General features: G+C 46.9%; 1 protein-coding gene across 4 annotated transcripts in view; it reads left to right on the top strand.

Annotated features, from left to right (window-relative positions):
* LOC119437503 (aspartate--tRNA ligase, mitochondrial-like) overlaps positions 1–24,906 on the top strand; it is a 133,806-nt gene that overhangs the window by 78,085 nt on the left and 30,815 nt on the right. For all 4 annotated transcript variants that reach the window (XR_007465123.1, XM_037704512.2, XM_037704511.2 and 1 more), the window contains exons 12-15: positions 1,800–1,865; positions 5,564–5,722; positions 13,385–13,520; positions 16,986–17,065. Coding sequence is in view for 3 of the 4 variants with exons in the window: in XM_037704512.2 (XP_037560440.1) it covers positions 1,800–1,865; positions 5,564–5,722; positions 13,385–13,520; positions 16,986–17,065 (441 nt within the window). In the remaining variant the exon portion in view is untranslated. The remainder of the gene's footprint in view (positions 1–1,799; positions 1,866–5,563; positions 5,723–13,384; positions 13,521–16,985; positions 17,066–24,906) is intronic.

Genomic DNA, 24,906 nt, shown 5'->3' with positions numbered 1-24,906 from the left:
GGCGCCTCCGACCGGCATAGAGCAAAAGCTCAGGAGAGACCCCTCAATGCCACCCGCGAGGGAACGGGAAAAAAAAAAACCCCGCGGCGGAAATTTCACCCTCTCTCAAATTGCAAGGTCGCCGTTTCTGCATCGCGCCGGAACAAGCGTGTACGTGCCGACTAGAGTGTTCTAGACAACTGTATTTTAGCACACAATAGTGCCGACGTCTCAGCCACGCGGATAAAATGGCAGTGAACCCTTCTCTATTTTCTAGTCACATGTTGACCTTGCACGCTGCGGCAGCAGCGCAGAGGGAAGCAGCGGCGGAGGCACAGTCGGGCCAACGAAACTGCCACGCCCGCAAACGCTCGCTTCTCGATAACGGCAGAAAACGAAACTTCAGGGGGCGGCTAAAATAAGCTGGTGCCAGCGCACGGAGTCGAAGGTGAGAGAGCTACGAGGGAGCTGAGAGGAAGGGCGAGGGGAGCCACCGAAGCGGCGGAGTTGACGCGGCCAAATCCACTTCCCTGCCGCTCTCCTCCCTCACCTTCGACGGTCTCCGCGCGCACCCGTGTGCCGGCGCCGCCCGCTCCCTGAAGCTTCGTTTTCTGCCGTTATCGGGAAGCGACCGTTAGCCGGTGTTGGTAGTTCTCGTACTTGATACTTTGTATTTTGAATTATCACAATACAGTAGAACCTCGCTGTTATGTTCCCAGGGGCTGTGTTTTCCTGGCTATTACATCTTTTTCGGCTGGTCTTGCACGGGCGCTGTATCTTGAAAGCGATCTGCGACGTGGAAAAAGTGCGTGCCTGCGCAGCTTTGTTCTCTGGCATCAACTGCGTACTGCACATGCCGTATCTTGAAAGCGATCTGCATTGGGGGCAGTCTAGGCAGTGTAGGTGCATCGGCGGCTTGTAGCTTTGTGTGTGCTGTGTGTTCTCGGCGCTCAGTTTACGTTGAAGCGATAGACAACAGCACGAAGGTCACTTCGCTAGCTGCTGCTGCTGCGGCGCTTCCTCACGCCAGCGTTTTGATAGCGAGTGTCCGCACTCATCGAGTGTGATGTGTTCATGTTTTCCTGTGGGCGCTGACACCATGCTTCTTAATATAGATAATAAGCGAATGTTTACAAGTTTATACGGACGATAAAACTACTATCCTTACCATGTATAGCTGTCTACTAATTTGCTATTGCAATCGATGCTTCAGCTTTCGGGCGAAACTGCGACTTTTTTTGAAACGTAAGAATTAAAAGAAAATTGTGTGCAGTTGACCACTACTCTCATTTCACAATTTTTCCTGTTTCGCGGCTCTTGCGTTTTCCGGCTCTTGCATTGTTTTTTTTTTTATGGCCCCGTGAAAAACTTATCAGTGGGGTTCTACTGTATTGATTCATTTCACGATCTCCTTTGCGTTCCATATATCCAGGATTGGCTGTATCATTTTTATGCTTGCTACTTAGAAAGGTGGTGGCTACGTCCACTCTGTTTTCCATACGGGCCCCTTGCTTTGTCAAGCTGGCATTATGACTGCTTTTACTCTCGGCCCCCACCGTCATGTATGACATGGCAAAAATAAACCTAATATTATAATATCATCATTATTAAGCTAAACTTTGAGTAAGCTAAATAATGTTTGGTGGTTCCTTCATGTTTGGCTTGATGGGAAGCCTACCATGTTTGTTTGCCTAGCCACAGTGTTAGTTGTTTTGCGATTAAAAGTTTATTGATAGATAGAAATGAAAAAAAGGATTTTGTGCTACGACTTGGTAGGATTGGTCTTGGATGACCCTGTGAGAGCTGTTTATTCTGCACAGGGTGTGTTGCGGAGACGCCATCTGGAAGCATTCAAAGTATTGGCCAAGCGGCAGCTACAATTTCAGGTGAGTGTATCAATTTATGTCGTGCACTATCATGGCTAGCAGCTGTCCTCTACAGAAGTTCAGGGTGACTGAGTCCTGTCGGCAGTACTGCATTGTGTAATCCTGCTTAATGATTGTGAAATCTGTCAACGTGGGTAGAATTTCACTTTGATATTAACTAGGGGTCTGTGAATACCTAATAGTAGATTTGGAATTTTGAATCTAATAGTATTGTATCTATTGAAGAAAAAAGGCCAAATATTAAATAAAATATCGAGTATTAAAAAAATTATTCAAAAAATTTATAGCTTACAGGTTTTGGGCAAGAAAATATGGTGCTGCACATTGATAGTCCCCTAGCATTGCATAACAAGCATGCAGCTAGCTATATACAGTATGGCATACTCTTATTAAAGGGAACACCACATTACTATGCCAGCACTGATTAAACCTCACGTATAGTAAGTGTATGGAGGTCTGGAAAATATTTTTTTATCAATAGAACTTCTGTTGGATAGAATAAAGAGTTTTTTTTCCCTCTGAAACTAATAGTGTCATTCTGGTCTACTACCAACAAGGTTTTCAGTTTAAGTGACCTGTGTTTTGCAGCACTCTTTTATTTGCTGCATAGAAAGTTTTGCTTCCAGTTTTTCTCCAGAATACAGAAGGGCTATCCCAACTCTGCAGCAGATAAGCTATCATAAGGCCAATCCGCGCGACAGACGAAAGGATCGCGCATCACGTGACTCGATCACTGCTCCACGCGTCGCCAATGCCAAGGGTTGGAAGCAGGCGCTGTCCATGTCGTTTCATTGTCAGATTCGGCATGATTTGTCACCAGTCAAAGATTCTGAAGTCTGGAGTGTCACTGCAAGTTCCACTTGTTCATCCGCCGTCCGCGCAAATGCATGCAACCAGCCATGACACTTTCACGCACTCCATGTAAATCCAAAGGTAGTCTTGTGACGGGAAAAAAAACGACCGATGTGCATCTACGAACATCGTCGGAAAGAGGAGGCTGCCGTACGGTGTGTTGCAAAGATGGTGGCTGTGAACAACTTTGTCGCCATCCCATGCGCTCGCTTTTGTTTGCAAGGTGGCTTGTTGGCTTTCCGGGTGTCGTGTGGCTGTTGCGAATAGATTTGCGTCGATTTGGAACCAAGCCACAAGTTTAGTTGCCGATGCCTGATGAAGCAGCGCCGGTTAGGCCTAATGGCCTAGCTATTGTGGCCGTGACAAAAATTCGCCGCTAGCCGATGCGGTAACAGGCCGTGAGCCATCATGAAATGCTTGCCGCTATTATGGTTATCCAGGTGGCTCACCAGTGATCGGTGCCAAGATCAGGCGTGCGGGTTAGATTGTTGGCTGTTGAAGCGGCGTGAAGTTCGTCACCGCATATCTAACGCGACATTAACCCTTTGTGTGGCAACTTTTTTTTGCAGAAAACCACCAAAATTTCCCAAAGTTTTTAATAACTGATTCAGTGTAAACAGCTTTCATTATTATCAGGAGTTCATTTGTTATTTTCTTTTTTCGTTACTGTCAATTATTTCTTCATAGTTTTGAGTTGCAGATAGGCAAGGCCACAGAAACAGTCTATATAAAGCTTCATACTCCTTGAAACAGAAGTCAAGTGTGGTTTTGTTATCCTCCATGCAACGTGTTATTGCTGGCGTGGCGTGGAAAAGAAATCGCAAAGGCCCCGGTAGTGAAGCGTTTTCATTGAGCCACATCCTTGCAAAAGAGTCCACCAGACACTCTAAATGCTTGTCACAATCGTTAATACTGAGTTGAGGCTCCAAACACAACTCGCTAAAAAAAGATTTACTTGAGGTGAAGCAACGTCCGAAAACGGCACGACACTGGCACTGACGAGGCTGCCGTTGTCGCTGCAACAACCTTGCTCCGTGCCACAATTTTCAAGACTCAGGGGAGCCAGACGTCTACTTTAATACCGCCAACTTTAGGCTAAACAAATTTGTTTTTTGGGGAGCTGGTACCATAGTGCAGCATTCATGCCAAAATGATGAAACGACTGCCACTCATCCATGGCATTAGAAGGGTTAAGCTCCACCGTAACATCTTCAATGCACATTTGATTCTGTTGCCTCTTAACAAGCGTTTCATGATAGCGAATACGTTACTTGGAACGCTGCCTACACAGAAAGGAAGTACAGTTGGTGCCATGATACTATTATGTACTGCGGGATTTAAGGAAATGTTAAATTTCTGAACAGTTTGGGGCTGTAGCTAGTAAAACTGCACAATTCCACACAGACATGTGGCCTTCCTTCTTTGGAAACGTGATTGAGAAGGCTGCAAACCAGGCACGCAAGTGCACAGTGATGTTGTCTTTTTGATATTTCACAGACGCTAATTCACAGCCAGGTAAAAAAAAATAGTCTAAAAGTTAACGTCATGGAAGCAACTTCATTGAATGTTTCTAGCATGCTCTGCAGGGAAATCTTGATATGAGGAACTTTAGAGGACCGCTGCAAATTGTTTGTTGTTATGAAAAGTATACTGAAAGCCCCAAAATTAATCATTTCGCCCATCAATCCATCAGTTGTCACCATGTGAGCTACCCATAAAAACGTCGCTGTTGGCTCTCGGCCCACATTGTTGCTGTCCCGCATAGATTTTGCCCCCATGCACCAACAAAGCGCTCTATAGCAAGAGGGGCGTACGTAAAAGAGGTGCTGACGGTGAGAAAAGCACTGTCAAATAGGAAGCTCTATGTTGCCTCCAAAGCGCAATGTTTCATTTCGTTTGTTTTTCACATTCCTTGCCACGGACACCACAACTGTCTCGCTTGAAATCGACACCTAAACTATTCCAAAGCACGACCGCATCTAAGCGACACTGTCTGGAGAGGGCCACCCTGTGGCATCCCTTCGAGCATGGAGGTTACATTTCTGCACGCCTAGCTCGTACGGTTACAGAAAGAAGTACAAAAGAAAAAAGAGAAGTGCGCAAAAAAAAAGGGCGAAAGAAGGAAAAGATGCGCCTTTGTTGCTAAGCGACACTTGTCTGGGCAGAGCATGCGCTCGCAAAAGCTTGTGTAAGTAGAGGTCGTGGGATCAAATCCAGGCCACATCGACTGCATTTTGCTGGGGGTGAAATCCAAAAAAGACCGTGTACCATGTATTGAGTGTGTATATTAAAGAACCCCAGGTGGTCATAATTAATCCAGAGCCCCCCACTACGATGTGCCTCATAATCAAATCATGGTTTTGGCATGTAAAGTCCCAGAATTAATTTTTTTTTTACTTCATGCATCTTCTCCGCAAGAAAAAAAAAAGTCCCCTCCCGTGTTTTTCTCTTCTGGCATCACCTCAGGTTTTCCGAGCCCACGCACTGCGCTGTCGGCTTTCTGCACCTTGTCGTCAGCTAGCCTACTGTTCCAGCTGCTGTGAAGGATACACTAAATTCTAAGATTCCCCACATTTTGGAATGTCAATTCGTAGTACTGAGGCATTGTTAACGTGGCACAGAAACTGGATAACGATATTTCGTTTTTAAAGTTCGGTTTTCTGAAGTTTGTAGTACTCAAAGATTTTTGCATTAAAACTATAAGCAGTCAACAGGCAATTTGGGTTTTTTCTTTCACATTGCTCCAGACAGGGTGTACTTGTAGACAGGCAAGTATTTGCAAACGTACATTCCTACAATCGTAGTCACTTGCGATAAGTCAGTGGAGTAAGGGCTCATCACTGCAGGGGGTCATTGTGGAGGTGCCTGTGCCTGGGGCAGAGCCAGCCTCCGAGAGCAAGAAGAAGCAGCTGCTGCCGTCGGAGACAGTGGGACAGATTGCAGCCGTGCTAGATGCCCGCCCAGGGGATAGCCTCCTACTGTGCGCTGGCAAGACAGACTCTGCGGTGAGTTGGGCTGCAGCTTCAGCTTCCCCTGTGTTGACCTTTGGGATCAATGGGATGGAATTCACGCAGTTTTCAAGTTTGGTTAGTACAGTGTAGATTGCTTATGACATAAGCTGGCAGAGTTGCGAATATTTGCAATATAAGTGGCACCACGGTATAGGCGAAACAAAGCCTGTGCACATGCAGAAAATGTACACCAAGCAGCCGCACATACGGTAATCAAAGTATGCAACTAGGATGTTTGCATCCTTTTGTATTTGTCAAAGTTGAAATGTTCTGGAGAATTGGCCTTTCCATACAGTCTTTTCATAAAGCAGATAAACTAAGAGGAAAAAAAAAGTTTTTACTTTTGGCGCACAAACTGTAAAGCACATGCATTCACACGCTATGTTTTGCCAGTTCTTACGCTTTGAAGCACTGGTCCTGTGTAGCTTTAATAGGGTCATGTGACTCATGTGCATACCTTCCAGCTCTCCCAAATGTTTCGTAATGTTTACAAATTTGGGCTCGTTCTACAATTTTATGAATGTTGCGTAGTTTTACAAAACTAAGTTCTGTTCACAAAAATGTGTTAAAGCTGTTGAAAGATATAGAGCGGTGCAAGATTGCAAAATATGTGTGCAAGAAAGAAATTATAATTGAGGGGATTTATTGAGATGGTACCTGCGTTGCCCTCTTGTAGCAGCGCAAGACGCCATAATTTAGAGGGGTACCTTCTTTGAGTAAATTTATTCAGACAAGTTCCTGAAGCAGACAAAATCGGCAGCACTCGAGTCACTGATGAAGTCACTGATGTGGAAACAATGCTGTTAATCTCTGCTCTTCCAAGTTTGGTGTTGTTAAACAGCCTGACAAGGGAACAAGAATTCAGGATCGCCAGTCAGCCTCTAGAGTCTGTAAAGGAGTATGTTTATCTAGGTCCATTACTCACAGGGGACCCTGATCATGAGAAGGAAATTTACAGAAGAATAAAATTGGGTTGGAGTGCATGTGGCAGGCATTGCCAAATCCTGACTGGGAGCTTACCACTGTCGCTGAAAAGAGAAGTGTACAATCATTGCATTCTACCGGTGCTAACATATGGGGCAGAAACTTGGAGGTTAACAAAGAAGCTCGAGAACAAGTTGAGGACCGCACAAAGAGCGATGGAACGAAAAATCTTTGGACTAATGTTAAGGGACAGGAAGAGAGCGGTGGGGATCAGACAGCAAACGAGGATAGCCGATATTCTAGTTCACAATAAGAGAAAAAAATGGAGCTGGGCCGGCCATGTAATGCGTAGGATGGATAACTGGTGGACCATTAGAGTTACAGAATGGATACTAAGAGAAGGGAAGCGCAGTCGAGGATGGCAGAAAACTAGGGGGGGGGGTGATGAAGTTAGGAAATTTGCAGGCGCAAGTTGGAATCAGCTAGCGCAAGACAGGGGTAATTGGAGATCACAGGGAGAGGCCTTCGTCCTGCAGTGGCCATAAATATAGGCTGATGATGACTGCATCTAAAGATAAATAATTATCAATAAAGTGTGTTTCTGTACAAGAGAAGGTGTGTGCTTACAGTAAACTTAAATGCTTGCTACACACCCTTTCCCCTTGTGGTGTCCACAGGATTTAGGAATTCTTAAGTTAACAGGTTGCAGGTATGCAAGTTCATGAAGCAAGTGAAATTGGCAAGAGCAAAGTCATTAAAAAAGTCATTGTGATCTAAATACAATCTATTCATTGTCAGTATGTACTAATGCATATTTTCTGCTGTTAAAAAATTAAATTGGGGGGTTCTATGTGCCAAAACCACGACCTGATTATGAGATGCACCGTAGTGGGGGACTCCGGAATAATTTGAACCACCTGGGGTTCTTTAACATGCATCTAAATCTTAGTACACGGATGTTTTCACATTTCGTCCCATTGAAATGCAGCCGCCATGGCCGGGATTCGATCCCACGACCTCGTGCTTAGCAGCCCAACACCATCACCACTAAGCAACCACGGCGGGTGTTTGTGTGCTGTGTCTTAAAGCAAATCATTAATAATGTGCATACGTATCCCTCAGATGGGATGTGATCAGAGCTAGCTTTAGAAAAAGTACATGCTATCTCCTCTTCTTCCCTAGGTGTCCTGTCAGTTGGGCTTTATGGATTTCAAAGTTCACTGTTTGGTAGCTATGCTCATGTATCAGCTTCCCAGTTGTTACATCCAAAAACGCAAAAGCACACCAACGATGCAGCGTTGTCTGTTGGCGTTGCCTATGTTGACTGCCACATGTAATTACACTGCAAGTGGCCACTTTGCAGTACCAGCCATGCACAGAAGGATCGTTATCACTGTGTTCAAATCGTCTCCAATCACCAATCTCAACACAGCTCCCGAAGTCAAATTCAAAGAGGAGGTGGACGAAGGCGCAAGGCCTACACCTACATTTACAGAGATCTCATCACATCGATTGAGCCGATGGCGGCTCAATCTTCCTTGCGAGATTCGGCTCACCCTTGCACGCTTTCACTCGCACATACAGCATACCGCGTGGCGACGGTGTTATCGCCTTTGGACTTTATTTGGAACATCACGATGACGCCGATGGCGATGGCAGAAATGCGCTTGGAGTGTCCATAACCTTGGTGATACGAATCTTGCGGGGTCACGTAAAATGTTCGTATCACCCGAAATTCGTATCATCAAAACGTACACAATATCAAGAAAAATGAATTTATTTTTACCAGAAAAGATTTCTAATAGTGGAATCCCATTGATACCTTCCTCGCTGCTGCATTTTCCCGGCTGCTACGTCGTGTTTTCGCCATCCTGACCTAAATCCCATTGACTTCCATGTATAGTCAATTCTGATAATTCGAACTCGAAGGGGCCCAAAAATTTGTTCGAATTAAAAGGACTTATTTTTGAAATATTCGTGCACCATAGCACGACGTACGAACGGTGCGATTCGTGAAATATCGCGGCGCGCAAGCACATATAGAGCGAGGGCCACGAAACTGCCCGCACTCGCTTCGCGATGACGGCAGAAAATGAAACTTCAGGGAGTGGGCGGCGCAGGCACGGCGAGAGAGAGAGAGAGATTGTGGTTGTGAAGAGGAAGAGAGGGGCGCGCGCGGGGACCGTCGCAGGTGAGGAAGGAGGGCGGCAGGGAAGCGGATTTGGCCTCGGCAACTCTGTCGCTTCGGTGGCTCCCCTCGCCATTCCTCTCAACATCCTCGTAGCCCCCTCACCTTCGACTGTCTCCGCCGCTCCCGCCAGCCCGGCGCCGCTTAGCCCGCTCCCTGAAGTTTCGTTTTCTGCCGTTGAAGCGAGCATTGGCCGAACTGGGCCTCCAGCGTTGCTTCCCTCTGCGCTGCAGCCGCAGCGTTGGCTGAGACGTCGGCACGTACACGCGTGTTCCAGCGCCACGCAGAAACGGTGACCTTGACGTGACGCCGCGGTTCTTTTTTTTTTCTCTCTGTGCGGCGCTGAAGGGTCTCACTTAAAAGCTTTTGCTCTATGGCGGTGTTGGAGCAATGCCGGTCGGAGGCGCCGCCACGTGATTTGGCACGCTGCTAAGAGCATTGTCGGTGCGCGGTATGCTTGAATTAACCATCACAAATGCTTTTGTGTTTGAATAACCGGGCGTTCCCCGTGATACTTCACCAATCATTAATTTACCAGCACGTTACGTTGCGTTTGAATGTGGCAGTCATGTAAATTTAGTGGTGCAGCCAGCTTCTACATTGCACCAAGTGACCGATGCGTTTCAACAAGCGACCGGCACGTTGCAGATACGACGCACCCATGCGGACGTTATCGTCAAAATGATCTGCGATGTTGACAAAATGCGCCTAGTGCCAGTAGCTTCATATGTGCTGTGCCTTCGACGTTTAGTTCGCGTTGAAGCGAGGGACAGCGCAAAGGTCAATTCGCTCGCTGCTGCTGCTGCGTTTCCGTTGCTTCACCTTTCCGGCGAAACTGCGGCTTTTTTTTTTTTCGCGGTCTCTTGAAAAACGTATCAATAGGACGTTTTCTTCTTGTCCAAATCGTCATCGATCGCCTTCTGAAAGGCGTATAAGTGCACGCACGTGATCTTGGGAATGTTTTCGCACACCACTGAACGCCTGAGCACGTCGAGTGCAGGGAGCGTTTTGACCGTTGGGGCTGCGCCTCGGTCGTCGTTGCAGAAGCGGTCCTCGTCTATTTTCTCGCTAAGCATCGGCTAGGCTGTGATGTGGTCCGGTCCGCTCGACGTGGGGACCAATGGGAGATTGCGCAGCCGCGTGACGTAGTCGGTTGCTTGGCAACTATAGATCCCGCCCAGATCCCGCTATGCCGGCTTGTCTGTGCTGGTTCGGCCGCCGCCGCTGTTGCTCACGTGTTCGTATGATCCGTAGCGGCGCGGCAACACGTTCGGAACAGCCTATTTTTTCGTATTGTGAGCAATGTATTTCAGCCGGGGAATGTTACAAATTCGTATCACACTGAAATTCGTACCAGCCGGGTTCGTATCATCGGGGTTTTACTGTACAGTGAAATCTCGATGATATGATCACGGCTAATACGCATTTCCGGATTATATGAATTTTTCTGTGGTCCCGGCCGAGCCCCGTTAGTTTGCAATGTGCTAGAGAACGGTTCTTACGAATCGATTTTCGACCCGCGTCGGTTGATATGAATAAACGCCACCCCACCAATGCCCACGAAAGAGAACAGCGCGCAGGCGCGCGCTTTCTCCCTTTCTATTTTGGTGCGGAGGCGTGGACGCAGCGCCAGACAGTGCGGAGGCCGCGACTGGGCGCGAAGAGTTTGAAGCGGTGGCACTTTTGTGGCGTTTCCTCCTTTTCCCCGTGCCATCGGCCGGACGGAGTGGCTGGTGTGCTTTGGGCCGCGTTCTTTGTGTTTGCGCCATTTTGCCTAGTCGCAGCGAGCTATGTCTACCAAGATACGATCTCGCCTGATTAGCGCGGCCGTACGCTGAGGCGTGGGAGCCTCCGTTGGCGCGTCTTCCGTCGACTGCGTTATCGGTGCCGATGGCCCAGGGCGATTGTCTGCTTCGCTGCCGAAGTCACACGGTGCAAGGTAGCGCGGCACGTTCAGTTGGGTGCTCCTCCGCTTCTCCCGTTAATCGCCATATTTTTCTTGCCGTAGGAGGCTCACGCTTCCGTATTCCGAAGAGTGCTTCGTCCAAAATTTCTTCTCCAACGAGCGACGATCCATCACTAACCTGGGAGCTCTCAGTAATCCGAATTCTGCGTGTCAGGTGAAGACGCCGGCGTGGTTTACGAAGCAGACAACTGCCGTTGCCATCTTGCCCCTGTCAAAGCAGCAACCAATGGAGAGACGCCTTTCAGCACGGCAGCCAATCGGAGGCCTGCTTTCATCGGAGGGCCCGTGTGACTACCTATTGCAAACCCGCGCTTCTTTTGTGTTTGTGCATTTGTTACAAGATGGAGACGACGGACGAATTGAGAAGCGGAACGGCGAAACTTTGAGCTTTCAAACGATTCCAAGATGGCGGCGCTCGGTGGCGGGAAATACGAGATATGTCTCCGTGAACTGCGGTGATTTTGCGCGATTTAAAGCTGTTTTCTCACCCTGCGCACTGACGAGTTAATCTTTTTCGGGCACTTTTAGTGCATTTTCAGCCAAATCATTTTGATACAGCGTAGATTAGGCGTTGCAGATACCGAAACGTGTGGTTTTCAAAAATAGATTTTTCTCGCGATTTTCGAGATCTGATCTCCGCGTCCCCCCTTAATTTGGCTAGTTTTAATTGCATTTCGATGATATGAATTTCAGCTAGTACGAATATTTTTCATGACCCCGTGAGATTCGTATCATCGAGACTCCACTGTAATTGCTATCGCAACGAAAAAAATCTACACTGAATGGGTTAATATTTGGGGTGTGCGAATACTCGAATATCATCGATTCAAATCGAATAGTGAACGTCCGAACAATTCGATTCGTGAATCGAATATCTACAATTTCATTTATCAAATATTCAATATATTCGGCGTAGAAACTCGCGCTGTGTTGCGTGCGCCGCGGAGCTCCTCGTGCTTGCTGCTGACCAGGCGAGCATTTCACTTTGTTTTCGGCACAAAAGGAGCGCCGAGCCCCCAGCTGACACAGTAGTGGATTTTGTCACCATGCGTGCTCCCTGACATCGGCCCGATGTGGGGATTGCACACACACAGCGCCCGAATGCCGCAATCCGCAGAGTGGCCCCGTGTCAGCTTGGGCCTCCTCTGTCGGTACAAGGTTCGGCCGGGTCGACAGGACTGATCGAAATGATGACGAGACATAGACAGACGAAACAGCAGCAAAAGCACGGTGTAATTCGGAAAATGCGAAAGCATGTGCTAAGATGGGGCCAATTAGCCGCCGATAGGCAAGCAGATCGCATTGGATACGTGGCGACGAACTTCAGTTCACTTCAACAGCCATCGATCTAACAGTTATCGTGGCAACGATCACTGATGAGCCACCCGTACGAAAACATTAGCGGCAAACATTCCAGACGATGGCTTGCAGCCCGTTATTTTCGTCATGGTCGGCAACTAAAGTTATTGTTTGGTGCCTAATCGACACAGATCTATTCTCAGCAGCTGTACGACACTCGGAAAGCCGACAGATCGCCTCGCAAATGAAAGCAACAGCGGATAAACGAGGAGGGAGTATGGAGGGAGGAGGGGGTGAGGAGTTGCGAGCGTCCCGCGAACTTGCCGTGACTCTCCAGATTTCAGATTCTTTGGCAGGTGGCAAATCACGGCGAACCTGACGATGGAACTGCACGGATGGCGCCTGCTCTTTACGGTCGTAGTTTTGTGGTGATTGCGCGGAGTGGTGTTCGAGTCACGTGATGTGTGGTACTTTCGTCTGTCACTTAGATTGGCCTTAGGATAACCCAACAGCCACAAAGTTGGTTTAGCCCTTCTGTGTTTTGGAGAAAACTAGAAAGAAAAGCTTTCCATGCAATAAATAAAAGATGGTTGCAAAACACAGGTTCACTGCTATACTAAGGACCTCGTTGGTATTCAGTGCGACAGAACATCACTAATTCACTTAAGTTTCAAAGGGGGAAAAAAAGCATGATTCTATTCAACAGAAATTCTATTGTTTAAAATGTAGCGAAGAAGAGGGACGGATGCAGTGGGGCATCCTTACCAGCGCTGTCTAGTGGGGCAGGCTCTCCAGCGCATCGCTCGGATTACGCCGCTCGCGTTCGCGGTTCCTTGAACTGATCGGACGGTCAGCCTTGTGCTTGCGTGCAATAAACGCCTTTACAAAAAGAATATTTTCCCGACCTTCATATACTAAAATTGAGCTGTATTCAATTTGGTGTTCCCTTTAGTAAGAGTTGACTGTACTGTATAACTTGATAATGTACCTAAGTTACTCATAGCTTGCAACATTATTGTTATGGAATGCTAGGAGACTCTCAAGCATGTGCAGCACTGTATTTTCTTGCCCAAAATTTGTAAGCATTTAATTTTGTGAAAAATTTTCTGCTATTCGATATTGGGCTTTTTTTTTTCTTGATTCGGTTCAATATTCATTTCGAAATCTACTATTCAGTATTCGCCCACCCCTAGTTAATATCTCTGAAAGTCACTCTAAATATTTCTGAAAGTTAATTTTTGATCATTCTTAAATTCATTACCCATTTCCTCACATGTAGCAAGAAGTACTGGGACGTCTTCGACTGGAGGTGCATGAGGTGTTGTGCGAAAGTGGCTTGGCCCAGCGACTACAGCCGGATGACTTCCGCTTCCTGTGGGTGACCGACTTCCCGCTCTTCTGCCTGGACACAGACCGTGGGTCCTTTTTCCTTTGTGGGGTCAATCTTTTCGTGACCTGCCACTGGAGAAAGAATGTGTATCTAAGGAGTCACACGATGTGAGATGCACATCGTATAGCGTCGATACCTGCACACTTTGCATGGCAGTTGCATATTATTGTACCAGGGGGTACGCCATGTAGTAGTTGCATAGGTAGTGGTGCAAGGTAGATATAGAAATCTTGAGGAAGAAAAAGAAGATTATGGAGATGTGTACAAAAAATGCTGGAGTGACAAACGTGTAGAATACCTCATTAAATCAAGCAGGCTAGGCGACTGTTTGTCACCTCCCCATTTCAAGGGGGATGCCAATAAACTGTCGTCATCAGCAGCAGCAGCAGCGTCATATGTGACATGTACGCCACATAGTCTCGATACCTGACAGACAGACAAACAGAAACTTTATTTACATCATTAAGATGATGATGGGGACGTAGACAAAAAGCCTTTCACAGGCTTGACGAGAGCCTACGCCCCCTACAAAAACTTGGCTTATACGAGCATAGATAATAACTGTAAAGTGGCCAATAATGCAGCAACAACAAAACTGAAAAAAAAGAAAAAAAAAGCATCTTACAACTTGCTCTCGAAGGTTGATTTACACGTAAAAGCAAACAAAAACAAAAATCGCTCTTCTATAGGGCATTGCATGAATTTAGTAGAGAGGGTAGTCGATAAGAAATCATTTGTCGACCATAATTCGTACGTGTTTTTGGTATAAACCAATCACCAGCAGCTCGGGAATCGTATGTGTACGTTTTATGTTTTATATTGGATAGCTTAACAAGAAAGGCATTTTGCCTAATGCTAAATTTATATCTTTTAAGCAGCATATTATTGTACAATTCTGTTATGGGTATTATGTTAAGTGCTTCAAAATAGGTTTGGAGGGGGAATCGAACGCAGCACTGGCAATGTTGCGTACAGCCCGTTTTTGGATTGTGTGTAGTTTGTTAGTGTTGGAAAAAGAAGTCGTGCCCCATACCAGATAACAATAGTTAAGGACAGAGTAAAACAATGAGTAATATAATAGTTTTTTGATACACTGAGGAAATAAATTTCTGAATTTCGAAAGGATCCCTACCATTCTTGAAAGTTTTACTGCAACAGAATCAACATGATCATTCCACTGTAGGTGTTCCTCAAAGACAACTCCTACGCTCTTTACGCGAGCTACAGTTTCTATAACGTCAGATCCTATTTTAAGAACAGTAGCATGAGATTCAATAACCTTGTTCCGGGGTCTAAACAACACAGCTTTTGTTTTATTAGTATTGATGGGGAGCGAATTACCTAGGGACCATTGGTATAATGAGCGTAAACAATCATCAGCCTGGTTTCGAATGTCCGACAAGCATGATCCTGTATGTCCTGTATGTCCTACAAGCATGTCCTGTATTTACTCTTCTCCTCACAAGGTACGAACTGCTGCTGAAGAAGCGAATCATAAGGCTATGCGCGCGGCTGCTCCCAGGCAACGTCTGGATCAGCACACTGCTCTGCAGAGAGCAGCACAAACCGCAGCTCGCCTCTGACGCCAGGCAGACAGTTTAGTTCGTTCTCGTGAAAATGGCGCAAAGAGACTTCACCGCCAAGACCCTCTAGTGCATGCTGCGGAAAACGGAGCTCCTATGGAGCCACTCCTGCTTCTTACGCTGTGACTGTGTTGTGTGTGCCGCGCAGGGCTGTGACTTTTTATTGTACCATCTCTGGCCATGCTGCCGGATTTTCCGCTTCATGAGCCATATAATGCTTTTGCATTAATAATTCATTGTGAGCTGCCATTCAAGGTTTAAAACCGTCCTGGGCCAGGCCGAAAGTAAGCATTTTTGACTGGCAATCACATGTGTTTGATGTATTCACTGTACCCTAAGCGCTGCCAAGATAGACTCTGCCGCTACTGGAGTCACCACGGCGGTCATCATTGGGGTTGGGCGAGTGCGTGTTGACCAGCCAACTTCGAATTATCCGGCGATGGCCAGTTTCAGGATCGAAATAACAACAGTCTGGTCATGGAGGAAGGTGGCGCAAGAATTTGAAAAAAAAAAAAGAAGGGTGAAAGGACTTTCTGCTCTTTGGTAGCACTCTGTCTTCTTGCCCTTCTTTTTTTCCCCCAAATTTTTCGCATTACTTTCCATTATGTCTACACATGCCAACTGGCCCACCAAAGCATCTTGCTTGAAAGTTTGGTTCCATAGAAATGTACGTATTCTGGCCGGGACCTTCGGTCGGCATCGAATCAAGCAAAAAATCAAATTAACGGTAGTCAAATTAACAGAAGTATACTGTAGTACACGTTTCTTGCATGACTTTGCAACCGTTGTGAATGGGATGGTGACCCACAAGCCCGGACTAAGCAACTTGTCAGTTATTCCTGCAATGCACACAAGTTTCCAGAATGCCAGAAAATCTGATGCAACTCTGTACTCACTAGTTTAGAATGTAAAATGATTTCTCTTTTGAATGAGCTTTTGTAATTAGAGCAGTGTGTTGTTATAATCTACCTATATAGAAGTTTGTCCTGTTGTCATATTGTTATGGCATTGGCTCTGACAGGAAGTTGTTTTTTACAGTTTGAATGCAGTTTTGATTTTGGCATTCAGTTGTAATCTAAATTTTTGACCTGTTTTTCTGGAAAAATGCACGGACTTTTTGTGCCGGTCAAGAAGCGACTGGTTCCAAAACGTGACACAACATTCCGCCTGGCAAGCCCACATATGAGGATTGGCCGTTTAAACGATGTATTGTTGGTGTTGTAATGGACATGCAGCCAGGCATGTTCGTGCGCAATTTGCAATACAACTGCGCTGATAATGGCATGGCGCGTATCCATACAGGTTAGCTTGCTTCCGTGGTGCATCCATTCTACCTCAGCTAAAATAAAAATGTGTAGCAAGCACTTTGACTCGTGCGAAGCACACCATGATCTTGCGTCCTTTTAGGGTTAACATTGTGATCAGAATATCAAAGACCAATCCGCATTGTGAGCAATTTGCAACGTAAGTGAGCAAAAAAAAGCAAACATTTGTTTGTTGGACACAGCCTTGGAGAAGCAAGTCCGTAAGTTCCTGCTTTTCACAATCTCGAGAAACTGTCCGAGACGTGTGGATATCTGTGATAAGCTTTAGATAGGCATATTGTATATTTCGAATTATCAGTGTAGCGAACTATTTCACGGCCCCTTGAGTTTGATATATCCAGGATTGACTGTGAAAGGAAAGCTTGCATTGTCAGAAACAATGGAAAAGCAATCAATGGGAGATGCATTTCAAACAGTGCTGAAGCTGGTTTCTCTCACCCTCTCTGCATTTTTTTTTGCTCACTGCCAAGTTTATCTCTCTCTCTCGCTCTCTCATTTACAAACAGTGTCCTAGCAGTTATTGTGGCGACTGTCTATGTTTCTCTCTGTGCGTATGAAGTGACCGTGCGTGTTTGACCGCAGGGTCCATGAAATCCAGTCACCACCCGTTCACTGCACCTCATCCTGATGATGCCCACCTGCTGTACACGGAGCCGCTAAAGGTGACCAGGCTTTTCCTGCTGCCCTAGTGGTTGCCATTCTTACACCATAGCTGTAATGGTGTCAATGTCAAAGCTGCAATACAAACTGCTCAAAAGCGTAAATGGAACCTATGGAACCCTTAAAAACGCTTAAAAATTAACTGCCCGTAAGCTGGCATCACCAGTTACAATTCGGCAGCACTTTGGTCCGAAAACCAGATTTTCAGTGTCATTTTTGTTCCCGGTGCGTTTTCGCACCTAGCTGGAAACTTCCGTTAGAAACGTCCATTTAAAGAACTGCGGCATCGTGTAGCTCTTTCAAAACAGCGCCCGGTTCTGTTCACTTGTCATTTCCAAAGTGCAAGCGCTGCCGTGATTTTTTATTCAAGCTTGTTATACATTTTACTACCAGTGGGACATGACTGTACTCTGCACACGAGAGTGAAGCATTCTAGTTGGCCGGAAGCGTAAATTAAGGAAATTATTGCAGCATGCCACCATTCTGCGAAGGTCTAGGACATTGCGACCGCATCAGCCACACAAGAGCCGTAAATTATGTATGTCGCTTCCGGCGGAAAAAAAATTCGATGTTTGAAAGGCAAAACGTCGCCGCGAACCGTTATCAGCAATCGGCAACTTGTAAACGAAGTGCCGTCGAGCCGAGAGCCAACAGTGTCACCTCTACTTGGGAGTAGAAGGGTTACACGCAAGGGTTGCCCGCGATGGAGAAGAGATATGACTGGCAGCACAGCAAACAAGGATTTAATATGAATAGGATTGGGAAAAGCATGAGGCACACAAAACTAAAGACATAACTCAACCAAAATGCTGGCTCAATACTAAATACAAAACTACCAAAAAATGCTCACGTAAACAAGAAACGATTATACACTCTATCTTGGTTTCGGAGCCTAGCTCCGTCTTAAAGTCAGTCCTAGCCCTGACTCATCAAAGTCTGGCCACCCTAGACTCGGCCTAACTGCACCGCAATGCAGAAATGCGGGTTGTTACGGACTGTCGGTTTGAAGCTTTTCTCGTCGAGTCCACGTCGTATTCGTTTCGGGTGTCGCTGATGCCGTAAGTGCCGACGACTCGTGGTTCCGTCGACCTGACCGAGTACATGGCTGGTGCCCCGGCAGCCGCCGCTGACGTGTCAATTGCCTGGTTAGGCTTAACGAAGTGTTCTTCACTCTCCGTCGATCTGTGTGGCGACCCGGTGTCCTGGTGATTATCGGTTGATCTGGCTCGGCCGAGGAAGTGGGATTCTTGCGAAGAGGACCGGAAGCACCATGAACAGCAGCAGCCGGTCCCAGTAGCCTCGCCCGGACATCTCCAACGTCTACGGTCACGCCTGGGCCTTGCCAGCATCACGAGCTTCGTGGCCGGGCTCTCCGCACTCCTGTCGTCAGAGCATAGCTGACGAAGCGACCTTCCAGTCCGAGAGCCACGTCGATAATGCTGCTTCGTTGCTTCTCCCTCGCGGATTACACGTCGGTTCGCGTGCCTCGAGCGCTCGCGCGGTTTCGAACGCTTCGCGATCTTCTACTTCGTTCTCGTGTGCCGCCGGCATGTGAGTCATGACAAAGAGTGACGTTTTCGTTGATAGCTCATATGGTGACAACTTATAAACTGATGGGTTGATGGGCAGAATGGTTTATTTTGGGCCTTTCACTATAACGACCTTTGAGAATAACGAGCAATTGACCATGGTGTCCAGAAGTTGTTTATATCGAGATTTCACTGTAATGTTCGCAGTCATCGAGTGAGATGTGTTCGTGTTTGCCTGTGCGTGCATGACAACGGGCTTGTTAATTTAGTTAGTAAGTGAATGTTTGCAGCAGTTTATGCAGCTGATAAAATGACTAACCTTACTTCGTATATCTTTCTAATAATTTATCGCAATCAATGCATCGCCTGTTGGGCGAAACTGTGACTTTTTTTGTGTTCGGAGGAAAGCAATGTGGATGTAATTGATTACTTTTGAGTTATTCCTCAATTACTTATGGGACAGTAATTTGTAACTGTAATCAATTACATTTTTGAATGAAAGAATTTTAATTGTAATCAGCTACTTTTTTTCTGTAACGAGTACAAGTGTGGCGACCATGGATGGCGACAAAACGAGTTCAGGGATAGCATGGCAACACTATGTAGCACAACATGCCACTTTCTGTATGATTACGAAAGCGCATTAAAACAATAAGGTATTTCACACGTTAGGCTAGCAGCACCAAGTCGTGTCACGTCTTCTTGGCATTCCAGAGCAGTGCATGCATCGGAGGACGAACTAGCAAAGTGGTTAGTCTAGGCATGAGTCACCATCCTGTTTGCAATTGTTGCGGAGTCGTTTGATAAATGCAGAATATTCAATGCACTATGGCCCGTACGGAGGATGACATGTTGTGGTTCTTCATAGACAGCTATAAAGTGCTGCCTGAGAGTGATGATGATGGACATCAAGTAAATAATGTTCCATTCTGTGAAGATAAACTTTGCTAGTTTCATCTTTTTCTTTTCGCCAGAATCAGAGGCATGCTACATTTTTCTTGCTATAAAATTCTATGCATTCTATTTATGCTTTGTTTTGGAGCTCCAATTTCATTTATACGTTCGTTTTCTGCTTTGATCCCATAAAAAGTGTGTGCGCATTCAATTTGGGGACGTGCTAGAATTGGGGGCAAATACTTCCAAATGAATCAGTGGTATTTTCTGACTCTTGTTTAAACTGCTTAATGATTCTACCAATTTCGTCGGTCCCTTAGGGTTAAAATAGCAGAATTTGACTGTACTTAGATTTAGGTGCATGTTGAAGAAGTCCAGGTGGACAAAATTAACCCAGAGCTGCCCACTATAGTGTGCCTCACAATCAAATCGTGGTTCTGGCACGTAAAAACCCAGAATGTAACTTTTTTTAAACACACAGCTCGTTCTTAAAATTGTATGTAGTACTGCTCTGACAGGAGCTATGGAATATTTCTGCAGTTGAACCACCTGGCATGTTTGGCATGGATTGGGAAAACGTAGAAGATAAACCCCAACAAGTCTCTGTAGTAGACCCTTTCAATGTTTATGCTCACAGGTCCCTAATAACTTCTGGTATCACTCTGGAAAAGTCCACTAGATTCAATGGATAATGAAGAGAGTACTAGTTGCAATAGCCGGCATATATATATATATATATATATATATACACATACATACACAGTAGTGCGGCAATCACGTGACAGACTAGACTCTTCCCCCCCTCAACGTTGCCCCCCTTCTCGAACTAACCGCGTTGTCATGGCAATCGTGGAGCTCTTAGGTGCCTAGGGACATAATCGCTTAGGGACTTTTGAGGCACTGGTCTCCGCTGAGCGTGGCTCTCTTATCTCCGGGACCGGGCGCAGTGACCTTGCCGAGCGCAGCTCCTACGTGCGTAGGGAGCGAATCGTTTAGGGCGCGTTGAATATCTGGCGGTGTCTGGGCCACACCGGCCGCGCTGTAGCGTTTGTTCAGGGCCGTTTATAGTCAGACGTAACGCGAGCGTGCACGCTACGTCACGTTGGCGGAAACGAACCTCTCAACGTAACCGGCGGCTTCCGACGCGGCCCGATGGGCACGGCTCCTGACCCATTCGCGCGTTGGTCGCGCAGAATGCGCCAACCCACAATGCATTTAGCGCGAAGAAATAAAGGCGCCCACTCCACTTCGCCGATGGTCGCAGACAGCCCTTTAAAGCGGCGCGCGGGCTTGTGATCATATTGCGCATGCTCCGAAGATAACAGCCGACGCGCGCGCGTCGGAAGAGATGGCGTTTCGGCAGGCGCAGCGTGGCTGGCCGCGAACGATGCTGACCTGCGCGACTTACACATACATACACAGTAGAACCTCGGTGATACGAATTTCGCGGGGTTGTGTGAAATATTCGTATCATCAAAACATACACAAGGTCAAGAAAAAATGAATTTATTTTAGCAGAAAAAATTCCTAATAGTGGAACCCCGTTGATACATTCCTCGCTGCTACGTCGCATTTTCGCGGTCCCGACCTAAATCCTACATTTACTTCAATGTATTAAGTTCCCCTTCATGCGTCGCCAATCTAATTTTCCTGCATCTTGTGTTGCATTTGAATGTGGCGTTCACGTAAATTTAGCGGTGCAGCCAGCTTGTACGTTGCTACAAGTGACCGGTGCATTGCTACAAGCGACCGGCACGTTGCCGATACGGCTGCGCTGACGCAGTATCACATGGCCGTATCTTGAAAGCGATCTGTGACGTGCGCAAAGGGCGTGCCCACGCGGGCCTCACCTTTAAAATGATCTGCGATGTTGATAAAGTGCACCTAGTGCCGGATACCTTAGTATGCGCTGTGCTTTTTGACGTTTAGTTCGCGTTAAAGTGAGAGACAGCCACTGCTGCCGCGCTTCCTTACTCCAACGTTTTGACGGCGGACTCCCGCGGTCATCAAGCAGGATGTGTTCATGTTTACCTGTGCCAGCGTGACACCGTGCTTGTTAATTTAATTAGTAAGCGAATGTTTACAAGTCTATACAGCCAAAAAACTACTATCCTTACTTCGTACAGCGGTCTACTAATTTGCTATCGCAATCGTTGCCTTGCCTTTCGAGTGAAACTGCGACATTTTTTTCGCAGTCTCTTGAAAAACGTGTCAACAGGGTTCTACTATCCGTGTGCGTTTTCTTCTTGCCCAAATCGTCAATGATCGCCCTCTGGAAGGTGTAGAAGTGCGCGGGCATGATCTTAGTGATGTCTTCGCACGCCACTGAACACCTCAGCGCATAGAGTGCAGGGAGCATTTTGGCCGTCGTGGCTGCTGCTGCGATCGTCGTTGCTGCAGCGATCCTCGTCTTTCTCGCTGGTCAAAGCATCAGCTAGGCTGTGATGTGATCCGGTCTGCTCAACGTGCGGACCAATGAGAGATTGCGCAGCCACGTGACGTAGCCGGTTGCTTCGCGACTATGTATCCCACCTAGATCCCGCTGTGCCGGCTTGTCTGCGCCGGTCGCTCCGCTGGCCCGGCCGCCACTGTTACTCACGCGTTCGTATGATCCACAGCGGCGCGGCAACATGCTCTTAACAGCCAATGTTTTTCGTATTAAGAGCAATGTATTTCGGCTGGGGAATGTTACGAATTCGTATCACGCCGAAATTCGTACCAGCCATGATCGTATCATCGGGGTTTTACTGTATAAATTTCACTTGAGAAACTACGTTTTAACCACGTAGCAAAATTGGTGCTAGATGGAGCACCAACGTTGCTATGTGGTTAACCCTTTCAGGGTCAATATCGTACATGTACGACCTCCGCGAACACCCTCAAAATGGTCAATGGCGTACATGTACGGTATCGCTTGTACATTTAAAAAGCGCGCCTCTTTCGATCATTTCTTTTGCTTGGCATGTGCTGCCACTCGACGGAAACACGTGGAATTTTTATTGCGATAGCAATTATATGGACACTCAAAAGCAGATTTCTGCCGTCGCCGTCGCCGTGAGGTTCCATATGACGTCATTTGGAGATGGAATCGTCGCCGCGCGCCTAACGCTGTATGTGCGAGTGAAAGGGCGCGAGGGGCGCGTCTTTCACGGGGAGTGAACGCACGGCGGAGAACAAACGCGCGTTCTGCGCCGTGCTCGCTTAAGGGCTGCAGAAGTAGGCGTCTCTTTTCTCCTTTACAATCACCATATATGTAGAGCAAACCTGCCTTCTTCAGACGAGCGAGAGGCCGTGGGGGAGGGGGAGGGAAGGGAGGCGACGTTTAGCTGCGGCACCAAGTGCCTATTTATATCAGAGGCTCCGGCAACAGTCACCAACGCCGCACGTATTTTGAGCTAACGCGGGCAAAACGCCGATGGTGTCGACAACAGTTCTGCGTGTTGCCGATGCTGCTGCATGTCCAAGTTTATGCAGCTGATAAAGCTAATATCATTACTCCGTATAGCTCTCTACAAGTTTGCTATCGCAATTGATGCTTCGCCTTTCAGGTGAAACTGCGACAACTTTTTTTACTTGCGCCAAGGCCTCTCCGTTTTTGTTTTTTTTTTTGCAGCGGCGCGTCGGCTATCGCTCGCGTATCCGGGCGCACGCGCGCGCGCGCGGCGGCGAAGTGCACGATTCTTTCGATTATTTCTTGCGCTTGGTATGTGCTGCCACTTGACGGGAACATGTGGAATTTTTACTTGCGCCACTGCCTTTTTTTTTTTTTTTTTTATGGCAACGGCGCGTCAGCTACCGCTCGCGCATCCCGGCGCGCGCGCGCGGCGGCGGCAAGTGCGCTCTTCCACAGAACACCGCTCTTCTTTCTATCATTTCTTTCGCTTGGTATGTGCTGCCACTCGACGGGAAGACGTGGAATTCTTGCTTGCGCCAATGGCTCTCCGTTTTTTTTTTTTTTTTATGGCAATGGCGCGTCAGCTCTCGCTTGCTCATCCGGGCGCGCGCGCGCGCGGCACCGGCGGCAACGGTTTTCTCCTGCGGCGGATCCCGCTTGTTGCACTAAACTGATGGCTATCTGCTTTCAAATCTCTCAAAGGGTGACCGCTTGTTACTCGATCGTTTATCGCCCACCGCGGCGCGATTACACCTGTTCCGAGGCAGCCGCCTATATACACAAACGATGCTGCCGTTATTGCGGTTCCTTTTTTGGAGACCACAAAAGCTCTATAGCCCCTTGTTGGCGATAAGACGAAGGCTTCTCACTTGTTTCGGTTTCCGGACGTGCACACAACCATTTTTCAGCGCGCTTATCTTCTTATTCACGAATAGACATTGTGTATTTTAGAACACAAGCGATTTTTTCCTCACTTTACTGTCGCTTTAAAAAAATTACGACCATATTTTTTCGAAATAGATTCTTTCGAAGAATTTAAATCAGCAATAAAAAAAATCGACCCTGGGGGGTCGCATTTGGCAATACAATTCGACCCTCAAAGGGTTAAATGTAGTTTCGTAAGTTAATTTTACACCGAAATTTACAAAAAAGCACACCCATAAGCTCAATGCAAGAGGTGTTTGTTATACATGAATGCATCAAGAAAATGTACAGCTACCCTAATCTTTAACTAGCGTGCACGAGTGACATTTTTCTGTGCGCCAGCACTTTAAATTAGGAACAAACTTACAAATGACTATGCTATCTGACTATGCTTACAAAGCTCGTGAAGATAGCATAGTCATTTGTAAGTTTGTTTCTAATTTAGGGTGCTGGCTTACAGAAAGTCGACACTCGCACACGCTAGTTAAGACAGTTTTAGTTTAGCGTGGTTACTGGAATAGTGGGCATACCGGAATAGCGGGATATAAATGCGCATGCGCAGAACGCTAAACGACCCATACCGTTTACCGTGTGCACGCTATTTCTCAGAGTTAACATTAGCGTGTTTACGTAGTTTACGTAAAACATGGCGGCGGTCCCGGTCGCCGCTTCGAACTGAATTTGGCGTTGTTTTTGTAGAATTCACTTCGTTCATAGCAAATGACTGCGTAAACGGCTTCTGCTTAGTCTCATGCTGCTTCGACGAGAGTGTGTTATGGCTAATCTTGAGGAATTTTCGAGATCGCTTCTCGTTTCGAACGCGCCTAAGCCTAACGAGAGAAATTTTCTCCGAGATGCGAGCGCCACCTGTTGGTAAAGTTTGGAGATAGGCGCGACGACGGCATATGGCCTCTGAGATGAGAACATTTCGCAGGCTATGGTAGACAGCTTGTATTGCTTGTCTGTTTCACTGCAGATCGGCGGACATGGCAAGTAAAAATACAACGCACTCCTGGCTTCCATTGCGCTGCCTCTTGCACTTTCGGGACGCACACACACATAGACTTAGGTGCCCTATGTATGCGAAATTCAAATCGTAATG

This window comes from Dermacentor silvarum, chromosome 1 (assembly GCF_013339745.2).
Source record: "Dermacentor silvarum isolate Dsil-2018 chromosome 1, BIME_Dsil_1.4, whole genome shotgun sequence".
NCBI classification, from domain to species: Eukaryota; Metazoa; Arthropoda; class Arachnida; order Ixodida; family Ixodidae; genus Dermacentor; species Dermacentor silvarum.
Note: the sequence above shows the minus strand (reverse complement) of the source record. Positions and strands in the feature narration are given on the sequence as shown.